Source organism: Macrobrachium nipponense, chromosome 39, assembly GCF_015104395.2.
Source record: "Macrobrachium nipponense isolate FS-2020 chromosome 39, ASM1510439v2, whole genome shotgun sequence".
Taxonomy (NCBI): Eukaryota; Metazoa; Arthropoda; class Malacostraca; order Decapoda; family Palaemonidae; genus Macrobrachium; species Macrobrachium nipponense.
In genome coordinates this window covers 8,795,533-8,808,100 of record NC_061099.1, presented here as the reverse complement: position 1 = coordinate 8,808,100, position 12,568 = coordinate 8,795,533, and the positions used below count along the sequence as shown (strand labels likewise).

Sequence of the window (12,568 nt, the reverse complement as noted above, 5' to 3'; positions counted from 1 at the left end):
TTTATATCACGCCACCCCACAGAAATCATTTATCATCTTTTCTCAGGTCATTGCTTCGGCTCTGTTCTCCACATTCCAATAGGTCACAGCAAACATATTGGCAATATATCATTAATTTTAACCCTAGGCCTAATATATATATATCGATATATATATATCTATATATAGATATATATAATATGATATGATATAATAATGTATATATAGATATTATATATATATTGATAAGATAGTAGAGAGATATATATATAGATATAGTAGATAGATATGGATAGATATTGTATATATAATATATATAGATATAGAGCTACAATATATATATTATAATATGTATATATATATAGATAGATATCTATAAATATATATATATATATACTATATATAGAAGATTAGCTATATATTTTATATCTATCTATATATATATATATATATATCTATATAGAGATATATAGATATATATATATATAGTATAGATATATATATAATATCTCTATAATATATAGAGAGATATATAGATAATAAAGATATATCTATATATATATATAATATATATATAAGATATCAAGATATATAGATCTATATATTATATATATATATATATATATAGGGATATATATATAGAAATATATATATATATATATACTATATAGATATATATATATATGTATATATATAAATGATATATATAAATATAGAGATAGATATGATATATAGATGGTATATATAATATAGATATCTATATATATATATATAGATAATATATATATATATGGATATATATAAAATATATATATATATAGATAGAGTATAGATATATATTATATTATATATATTATATATAGTTAGATATGAGAGAAGAGATATATATAGATATCTATAGATATATATATATATATATATATATGAATATATATATATATATATAATATATATAACTATTAGATATATAGCTATATATGAATATATATATATATATAGTATATATATATATATATATATATATATATATATATATATATATATATATATTATATATATATATATGAATATATATGGAATATATATAGATATATATATATATATATATATCTATATATATTATATATATATATATATATATATATATATATATAATATATATATGAATATATATAAATCTATATAGATATATAATTATATAATATATATTTATATATCTATATATATAGTATATATATTATATATATAATATCTAATCCTATATATATATATATATCTATATATTTATATATATATTATATATATATATATATATATATATACTGATATATATATATATAATATATATCTATATCTAATATATATTACCTATATATATATATCTAGCTATATATATATCTTGACATATATATGACTATATCTAATATGTATTATATTATATTATAATATATATCTATATGTAATATATATATAATCTATAATATAATATATATATATATATATGAATTATATATCTATCTAATATATATATTATATCTATTATATATCTCTCTTATCCATATTCTCTATATCTATACATCTATATCTCTATTTTATAATATAGATATATCCTATATAATATATATATATAATTATATTCCTCTAGAGAAATGTCTCAGGTCAAGGGAGATAATTCTGTCTCTTTGTGTCGAGTTGGGCATTCGTGTCAACTTCGACAAATCCAGTCTAATCCCTTGCCAGATCATGACTTATCTGGGGATTGTTTTGAATTCCCAGATTTTGAGGGCTTCTCCCTCTCCAAAACGGATAGACAAGCTTCTAAGTCTGGTTGAAGAATTTTTGTCCTCCGTAATGCAGCCAGTTTCTCTTTGGAGGACTCTCCTGGGCCATTTGTCATCCCTCATCCAACTGGTTCCCGGAGGTCGTCTCAGAATGAGGTCCCTTCAGTCGACACTTCGCCAGTTGTGGGATTTCGTGTCCGAGGACATGTCAGTCGCCTCCTCTCCACAATGTCGGAAGGATCTCCATTGGTGGATGCAAGTTCACTGCCTCAAGTAAGGGACGTCTCTTCTTTCAGTTCCGTCGGACCTAATGTTTTGGTCAGACACCTCGGATCAAGGTTAGGGGGCGCACCTGGGCTCCGAAGCCGCTTCGGGCCTTTGGTCAGAGGAAGAGAGGATCATGTCAATAAATTGGAGGGAACTAAGGGCAGTGTACCTAGGCCTCCTTTCATTTCAGAATCAACTGTTGGAGTTGGTTGTCGCGATCTTCGTCGACAACACCACAGCAGTCTTGCACTTAAGAAACCAAGGTGGCACACAGTCGGACCTTCTCACTCAAGAAGCACGATCAATCCTGTGTTAGGCAGAAGACAGGGGGATTACGTTGGTCCCTCAGTTTATCCTGGGCCATCACAACGTCTTAGCAGACGCCTTGTCGAGACCGAACGAAGTTCAAGGGTCGGAATGGACACTTTGCCAGGAAGTCTTCGACAGCCTCAGGAAGAAGTGGCCTGTCACATTCGATCTGTTTGCCACCCCACTGAATTTTTGGTGCCAGATCTTCTTCGCCCCTTACCAGACTCCTCAGAGTGCCGGGACAGACACTCTTTTGCAGGACTGGGAGGGCCTTCAAGCCTATGCATTTCCTCCATTCGCTCTGGTGAGGTCAGTCCTCAACAAAGTGAGGGCAACCAAGCGTCTGGATCTCACCTTGATCGCCCCCCTCTGGCCACAGGAGTGGTTTCCCGACCTACTGGCAGCTCTGGTTGAGGCCCCCATTCGTCTGACAGAGACCAGATCTTCTCAAATAACCCCATTTTCATCGGTTCCATCAGAGGCTCCATATGCTTCATCTTCATGCCTGGAGACTGTCAGGAGATTCTCCAAGCACGAAGGGTTCTCCTCCAGAGTGGCGCGACAGTTGGCTCTTGCCAGACGGCAATCAACCAGAGTAAATTATCAGGCTAAATGATCGGTTTACAGATGGTGTAAGTCTCAAGGACATTCAATTTCTAGACCTTCCTTACCGAAAGTAGTGGAGTTTTTAGTTCATTTACATCATGACAGGGCCCTGTCACCTTCGTGCTTTAAGGGTTATAGGTTGATGCTTTCCTATGTTTTTTAAGGCTAGGCTCCCTGAAATCTCTTCATCTTATGTCATTAGAGATTTATTTCGATGCTTTTCCCTATCTCGACCCAGTCCGCAGTGTTCTCCTCCGACATGAGACGTTAATAAAGTCTTTCAAGCCTTAAGGTTTCCTCCGTTTGAGCCTCTGAATACGGCCGATTTTAGGGACCTTTCTTCTAAGACCCTCTTCCTTGTCTCGCTGGCTACAGCCAAGAGGGTGGGTGAACTGCAAGCACTCTCTTTTCTGGTTGCCAGATCTGGACAAGACATGATTTTGTCATACCTTCCCAAATTTGTCGCAAAGACTGAATCTTCTGATAATCCCATTCCCAGTTCTTTCGTGCTGAAGTTGCTGGTCGACTTTGTCGGTAATTTAAATGAGGAATTAGTTCTTTGCCTTGTTAGGGTGCTCTCATGCTATTTACGCCAGATGAAGGACATTCAGGGTCGTCCCCGTCATCTGTTTGTTTCACCCCGAAATGTCAAGATACCTATATCAAAGAATGGTGTATCCTTTTTTCTCAGAGGTCTTAATGTTAAACTGGTGGTTCGACTGCCTGTGAAGGCCAGATGCCAAGAGCACACAGTATTAGAGCAGTTGCTACATCAGTAGCTTTTATGAAGAACGTCTCAGTTGCCAAGGTGCTTGAGGCGGTGACTTGGCGTTCTAATTCTGTTTTTGCCTCTTTTTACTTGAAGGATATTTCTCTAGTTATAGGCAACCTTCGTTTTTTGGGCTCATTGGTGATGGCAGGACAGGTCGTCAGACAGGAGAATTAGGTAGTCTTCCTGTTTTATGTTTGGTTGCTACCTGTATATTATTTATTTTTTGTTGTATAAATTTTTTGTTTTTACATTATAACTTATGGCATTTTTTGGTTAGTTATAATGGGAATTAGGCAGTTTGGTATTTAGGTGTTGTTGATGACAAGGACTGGCTGCTTGACAACTCATGCTGCTTCCATTGTCAGTGTGACATGGGACCAGCCACGGGGTTGTCGGCACTGGCGACTATGCTTCTCCCAAAGTCGATGCCAACCTAGGACTAGCCACTGGTTCGCTTGTCCTGACGACTCACGCTTCTTCCATTGTCCTTCTGGATAGGAAATTAGTCGATGAATCGTATGATGTCATCTGGTGACTCGTTCACCATCTACTTTTTGTCTCACCTGTTTTCTCGGAGTCAGACACTCGTACGAGATCAGGTGACATTTAGTAGCCCTGAGTTTCTTGTTGACGAAGTTGGTTGCGTTGATACACCCTCCGATGATCGTTTAACAGAGACCAGGTTGGACTGCCGGCACTCGTCCTTCGGGACTGAGTCTCCTTTTTTTGCTCCGCGCTCCTTTCTCTTGGCACCAGAAAGCTCGAGTCAGGAGTTGCTTATGAGCTGATATCGCTGCTGGCAACGTTGGGTTGCGTTGATACACCCCCAATGTTTGCTTAGCTTTGAATTGCCCATTCAGTCCAGGCACTCATCCTTCAGGGAAAGAGTTTTCAGTACCTGCTCCTCTCTCTTGGCGCCAGACATTCGTGAGAGAGCAGGTGACGTTGTAGTGCTTGATAAAGTCATCAGGGTGCAACCTTGCTGTCCTCATTTCGTCTGACTGGTCACCTGGTCGGTCACCTGACTTTAGTACAGACAGACTGACTACTTACTCCTTGTCCTTTACTACCACAGTTCGGCGGCATTATGGTAGGAGACTTTGAGTTCGTAGTATCGTAGACCTCGGGTTGAGTTTTTAACTGCCTGTGATATATAATTCTTTGATTGTTTTATGTCCTATTCTGCCCAAAAGGGAAATTGTACTCAGATTCCCTCCTCCTTTTCAATCTGGTTAATCGGGCTAGATAAATTATATCAAGGTAACGTTTATTAAATGGAAGTTTTATTATAAAATTAATATTCATAATACTTTCCTGTATAATTTATCTAGTCCCACCCATCCTACCCCACGATCTGCCTATCACAACTAATTTTCAAGGGAAGGTTTTGTAACTGTCAACGGCAGTGTTGCCAACTGGCAGACAGAATAGGAGGTAACAGAGTTGCCAATGTGGTAAATTTTGGTGCAGTTTTGGGGGATTTAGGGCTAGATAAATTATACAGGTCAGGTAAGTATTATTAATATTAATTTCATAATAAAGATTCCATATATATATATATATATATATATATATATATATATATATATATATAGGATATATATAGGTATATATATATAGGTGTATATATATATATATGTTATATATATATATATATATATATATATATATATATATATGTATATATCATGTATATATATATATACATATATATATATATATATATATATATATATATATATATATATCCATATATATATATATATATATATATATATATACATATACATACATACTATAATATAATATCTATATCTTATAATATACATACATTACATATAATATATATATATAACATTATATAATAACCAATACACCTCTGAAATATTGCCAAAACATGCTTTATGTCATGTTGTCGTAGAGCTGGAGGAAGGAATGAAACGTGTCAACCAAGCGTTTTTGTGTATTTTTACACCTCCTCAGGGTCAAGTGACACTGAGCTGTAAAAAATACACGAAAGTGCTTGGTCGACTCCTTTCATTCCTTCCTCCAGCTCTATGACAATATATATTTATGTAATTATGTATGTATGTATGTCACCAGTAAGTATTTTAATCAATAAAATTTCTGACCAGAGCTGAAATGCTTAATAATGTTGGGTTAAGGAGCCCACGAAAAGAAAAACAGTTATGTACATTGACTCATGTATTATGATGTAAAATGAATATAATGAAAAATGTTTAATTTAAAGTTTCTAACATGAGTTTTATTTTTGCCATCATAAGTAGGTAAAAAACTGTCAGTGCTATTCAGTATCAGCTAGAAAGAGAGTGAATTTGTTTCAAGCATTACTTAAGACATGAAGACCTAGACTGAGTTAAGAGGTTGTGGGTTAAGGTCATGCAGTGGACCCTCCTTCAACACTACTTTTGTCAGCCCAACCACTCCTCCCCTCCATGTAAAGGATAGTGGTAGGACAATACAACGATGACCACTATGGACTTTGAGATGATGAAGGATTTGGATTCATGCAGTTATAGTACTCCTTTTAAGTTTCAAAGATAGATATGTAGGTTTATGTGTATTGTAAGGTATAGGTAACTAGAGAATTTGAGGTAACTAATGTTGAACTGTTGTTGGATGATGGTTTTGTACTATCTGTTTAAAACAGATTTAGCTCCCTATATTTTATAGCCTTAGGTTTCCCTTTGTATAACTATTTCTTTCATTGATTGCAGGATAATTGCAGGTCTTCACAAATGTGATATGTCACATGACATAAATAATTTCTCATTATCATAAATAAATGTTTTGTTAACTTTTGCTGTGAACTAATATGGCAAATTGTATTTTGCAGCCATAAATATTAATGACATGGTTTTTTCTCTTTTCAGATCCTTCACACCCACATTTCCAAATCATGGACAGTCTCTCTTCAAAGAAGTATCAGAGAATAGAACTTGTAAAGATGCTGGCATTCCAGACCACTATTGTGCTTGTGAAGACACAAAAGAAGTTGATCCCTCGAACCCAAATTTGTACAAAGCAGCAGAATTGTGTGTTGAAGTAATCAATAAAGGCCTTGAAGCTTTTCCAGACTGTATGCAACTGAAATTGAACAAGGTATGAATAGTTAATCGTAGGATACAAATACGAATATATTTTTAGCAGCAATTTGTTGAAGAGGCAGTTCTTTTTTTTTTTTTTTTTTACTATAATTAAAATTTTAATCTAAAAGCTCAGTTTAGAATGCTTTTGAGCATGTGACATTTTTAATGTACACCAGCAAGTTCATAGATTGAATCGGTAATCAATTAAGAAATCTCCTATCTTCCATTGCCAAAACATTTGACCATAGGAATGCTAATAGTACATGAGTTGTTCACTAATAGCTTGGCCTCTCCATCTGGGATGAGCACTTAGTTATTGATTTTAGTTGGGAGATGATAGATGACAGGTTATTGATTTTAGTTGGGAGATGATAGATGACAGGTTTTAATTTCATGGTAGTTATATGTTAATATCACTGCCGATACTGCTCATATTATATACCTTAAATAGTAAAGAGATCTGTTGTTACTTCGTATGCCATTATCAGAACCAAGTTATTCCAGATGTAGGTTGACAATAAGAGATGATCTTTCATTGGTAAGCTAATATTGTAGCAAGAGTAAGATATACACAAACAAAAAATGTAGAGATATAATATATTGCAGAGAGGTCATAGTTATAAAACACTTTTGGTAATAAAGCCTCTTTCATCATGTCTTAAAATATTTAAGTTTTATATTATAAATGTTCATTATGCTGCTTTTTATGTATCATATTACAATGTATTATTCACAGTGTTCATTGTGATGCTTTTTATGTCTCAGATTACAATGTACCTTTCTGTACCGTTAGGTTTTAAATGGTCGAGTGGGATATGCCAGCAAGAGCACTGTACCAAAGGCTGTCAATACAGTAGTGTCATCTTATCATTTAACCTTTACCACAGTGCCAGGTAAGCAGAAATCTCTTTTGGTAATCCTTTGGTTATCATATCAAACTCGGAATATTTGAAAAAATATTTTGTGCATTTTTGTGAGCTTGATTGCTTGAGTGCTTTGAATATTTGACAGAAAGTTTGATTTATTTAGGTGTAAAGGCTTTTGTACGATGAAGTTAAGTATATCTTAGTTTAACCAGACCACTGTGCTGATTAGTAGCTCTCCTAGGACTGGCCCGAAGGTTTAGATTTTTATTTACGTGGCTAGGAACTAATTGCTTGCTTAGCAGTAGTACCTACAGTTTATTGTGGGATCCGAACCACATTATATCTGGAAATGAATTTGTAATTACCAGAAATACATTCCTCTGATTCTGCGTTGGTGGCAGCTGAGAGTGAACTCGGGCTACATGACTGGTAGGCGAGTATGCAACTGACTCGTCCAGTGAGGAACTTTTTGTATGATGAATGACAATAGTACATTTATTACCATAAATATTTTGTATTGTGTTCATTTATCAGGGATTTTGTTTATTGGTTATAGTGTCAGATTTAAGAAGTCATTAATTGAATTGTCTGTAGCACTTTTAACTGCAAGATCTTGTTTCTGGTATTAATTTTACTTTAGAGTACAGTGCTATCCTTACAGATGTAGTTATTAGATTTTTGTTTTGATTTTCCGATATGCAATCATATGGTGAGTTTGTAGTTGCTACTGTATGGTGCATTTTCACTGCAGAGGTAAGGAGTTCTTTAAATGTTGTAAATGGTCTGACAAGGTTCAATAGAGACCCTTCAGTAATCCACCAGCATAAGGGTCATGAGAGAATTTTAAGTTTTAGTAATTTGCCACAAACCAGAGCCCTAGTATGATTGGGATGGTATTTTGTTCTGATTTAGGATGTACAAGTGCTGTTACCTCCATGAACTTGGGTATAAGAATGTGTCCTAGAGAGGTCAAGAAGAAAGGAACACTTAGATACACTATGCATCATTAAGTGGTAAAAGCTGGTGGCTTAGTTGGAAATACCCTGTCAACACAGGAAAATAGGACCAAGAAGATGAAAATCAGGCAAAGCAAGGCAGATATTCTTTTACAGAGAGAGGTGAATAACAGAAATTCTCCATCAAGAAATTTAATAACAGGGAGAGAAGTAGTATGGAATTATCCCAACCACCTTCAGTGTTAACTACTCTCACTGCAAAGAGGGCGATTTGGATGAATGTATTGAACTTACTAATAAAATTAAATGAAATTTTTTCAATGAAAGTTTGAGAAGATATTGGAGATTTTAGTTTAAGTTTTGCAACAAATCCAGAGAGCCAGAGGCATGGGACTACAGTATCTTTACACAAGCAAAGATAAAAGACCATTTTTGAGTTAGATGATGCAGAAGTAGATCAGAAGTCATTTCATGATTTCATATAAACCATCGCTTCTGATTTTTCTGCTGCTACAATGCCACAATGTGGTACAGGAAGAGCTGAAGTCCTTATGCTCTTGGTTTATTTTTCAGTAGATTTGTGTTGTCACTTTGAATCTGACACATTATATACAGTGTACAGTATACTGTATACAGTGAACCCCCCCTGTATTCACGGACTCACGCATTCGCAGATTTGTCTCTGAAACATATACCCCCATTATTGGCAGAAAATTCACTTATTCGGGATATTTTTATATGAGAAATATCCATAAATTCCCAGTTTTTTTATTATTTTCATCATAGATTGCATTTGTGGTTAAACTTTAAAAAAACAGGTATAAGCATTTTTAATTTTTCTTGAGTTTTAACTAACAAAATAGGCAGGTTTAAGGGTTTTTATTAAAGGGGTTTCAGCTGTTTGCGGGTTCTTGTTATTTGCAATTTGCTGGGGGGTGGTCTGGTACCACAGATGTGTCCTTGTGTAGGTGTAAGGATGAATTAATGGTGTGGAAGTGTTTTCTTTATAAAATTGATTTATGGACGTGGGTGATGTGCACAGCTTCTGCTTATGGTTTGGATTTTGAATCTGTTGTAAAATAAATCTTGTAATCTTTTGTTTTCAGGAAATGCAAAGCTAGAAGCTACGCTGACTTTTCATAATGGTGAATTTGAACTGACTTCAGAGGTATCACGAATTAACCGTTATGGTAATCAGAGTCATTGTATCATTGATGATGTGTATAGGAAATATTGTTATTGCAAAGACTTAATTTCATAAGCTTACTGTAATGATATTTTTTTTATGAAATATATACGTATATTTGTGAAACTACATATTGCCTATACGTACTATGAAGTGAATACCAGTTTTTGAATAATGAATGTATCACTTACACTGACTGAGGCATGTAGTTGTCATGGAACAAGTTACGGGGCAGGCCTATAAGTAACACATACTTCCTTACAAGTCTTTGTATTGTAATATGTTATTATTCTGACAAAAATTGTTGCTTAAGTTATTTATTTTGTTTCTTTGTAGATTGAGGTAAATAAAGTTGTTTTGTATTTATACTTTGTTTTCATGACCTGGTCCGTGTACATTTAAACATTTCAAATGTCCACTTTCACCTTTCAACAGTATAGTTGCAAATAGGCGTGTATCAGAAAATTACCAGTCCAAGTAACGGGATGATAAAACTGAAAACATATAGAAACATTTAATAAACTGATGAAAGCGCGTGAGTAACTGGGACAGCATCAACTATATAGAATTAACAAGGGGATAAATATTTTTTGTTCTTTTGGTTTTTATTTATATCTGTATACATTTGGGAAAAGCAATTAGGTTGAGAATTTTTTTTTACATTTTAAATTCTTTTTTTTATGATCACTGATTATTTAACTTCACTGCCACTTTTTTCAAGTTACCTAATTTTCCATATTGTTATTGTTTTTTTATATTTTTATCAAATGTTTTGTCAGTTTATTTGTGAAATTTAGCACAAAAAAGAATCCCTCAGTCCCTTGATTATGGAATACGTCAGTCTTTTTTTCAAGATCACGATGTCACAAAGATTATTTCATGTGCTTATCAATGTAGGAGCAAATCCTCCAAACAATGTCAGACCCAAGAAGTAGGTCAGGCTCACTCCTGCCATTATAAGTGTTGTGATGCTTATCTTTTTGGCAAATATAGGTTTGGATATTTGCAATATTTGAATACTGGTATGGAGGAGTTATGGAGTTCCATTTGACAACGTCTGTGTGTACGTGTGTGTGTTTGCTGTTAGAGATCTGTGTTTTGAGTGAGAGCTTTTCAGTGAGTCTTTGGTGAGAGCTGGTGATAGTCGGTGGTATCGGCAGCAATCTAGTGAAGGCAGTGAAATTCGTTTGAGTTGTGTGTTGTTGATTTGTTGTTGGTAATTATTAATTGTTCCGACACGTTATACAAACCATCGGTCCTTTACACAAGGAAGATTACTTTAGCGGCAGCTGGAACGGTCGTAAGCTTCGAACAAGGGGTTACGTAGTTAACTGCTTGTCCGCCAGTGCACGCACCGCGCGACTGGGAGGCGAGGAATCACTTTTGCTTTCGGCCGTGTTGGGTGAAGACGTGTTCGTCGCGCTCTCTTCCCACTGATCGTCGTTCGCTTTGGATTGTTTGTGTACCTTAATCTGGTTTGTTTGGTTGTGTGAAAAAGTGACTGTAAGTACGGTATCTCTTTTTCATTTATTTTTCAATTGTTGTGATGGATCAATCTGATGATAATTCCCCGCGCCCTACCACCTCACGTAGCGTCTGTCCTGGAGTGGATGGGCGCCGATGTGGGGCATTTTGTTCATTCTTGGAGGTGGAGCCACATGAATTGTGTTCACGTTGCCGAGGGCGCGATTGCTCTCGGTCCAATACTTGTCTGTGAGAAGGCCTGCCAAGGAGTCGTCAGGAAGTTCTCCTGCGACTCCCTTGGTTATGGACACTTCTTCTTTCCTTCCTCCCGCTCAGCTCCCACGTTTGTTGCCTTCCCCTTCGGGGGAGGGGGGGGGTTTCGGAGTCCTTCTCCTCTCTCGATCGTTCGAGTGTGGAGGAGGGCGCCCGTTACCCGGATGTTCAACTGTATTCGGGGTCTTCCGTGCGTTCGGGGTAGGGCACTTCTCCCCCCGTGCGTGAGGGAACCTCTCTATCTAACCCGACTCTTGCTCCCGCAGGTAAGACTTCCGTGGGTGACGACCTTGGACAGGTATGGGCTGCGCTGGGGCTGCAGGGCGTGCCTAGCATCCAGGGGCTGCTGCAGCGTCTGGCGGGGGTCTGGGGAGGGGTAAACCTTATGGAGCGGTCACCACTATCTCCACGCCCGCTTATGCCGCTCCCCCTCACCTGGTCTACACTCCTCATGCTGTGTCGGTGACGCCGTCTGCTGCCGTACAAGGGCCGGTCGCCGCCGTACCGAGGGGGGGATGCCACCGCTGCCTGGGTTCTTCGTGTTGCCTGCCCCAGACTTCTGCTGTCCCAAGAGCTCGCCCCTGGATCGACCACCAGTACCCAGGTTCCTGCTGGCTGCTGATACCTCGGATAGGATGATGGTTGCACTGGCCGTACCTGCCGTACCTGCCGATGATCTGGTCCCCGCTGATGGCTTGGCTGCCCCTGCTGTGTCTGCCGCTCCTGCCGCTGATGAGATGGTTGCTGTTCCTGTCGCTCCTGCTGTTCCTGCCCCTGTCCATGCTGGTCCTGCCCACGGTGTGTCTTCCCCAGTCCCAGGTCTTTCCGGACAGGTGCAGTCGGGCCGTGTTGCTTCGGCAATAGCCCCGACTCCGGCCTGGATGGAGGGCCTGACGACTGTCCTGCGCGAGCTGACAAAGAAGAGGAAGAAGAGGAGGAAGGTGTCGTCTTCGTCGTCTTCTTCGTCATCTGCTGCTGCCTCTTCCCCTTCGACTTCTA

General features: G+C 37.0%; 1 protein-coding gene across 1 annotated transcript in view; it reads left to right on the top strand.

Moving 5' to 3' along the window:
- Positions 1-10,198, top strand: part of LOC135210101 (uncharacterized) — a 31,538-nt gene extending 21,340 nt beyond the window's left edge. The window contains exons 4-6 of the mRNA XM_064242907.1: positions 6,609-6,837; positions 7,618-7,717; positions 9,753-10,198. Of these exons, the coding sequence (XP_064098977.1) occupies positions 6,609-6,837; positions 7,618-7,717; positions 9,753-9,907 (484 nt within the window). The 3' untranslated portion in view covers positions 9,908-10,198. The remainder of the gene's footprint in view (positions 1-6,608; positions 6,838-7,617; positions 7,718-9,752) is intronic.
- The last annotated feature ends 2,370 nt before the right edge of the window (positions 10,199-12,568 follow it).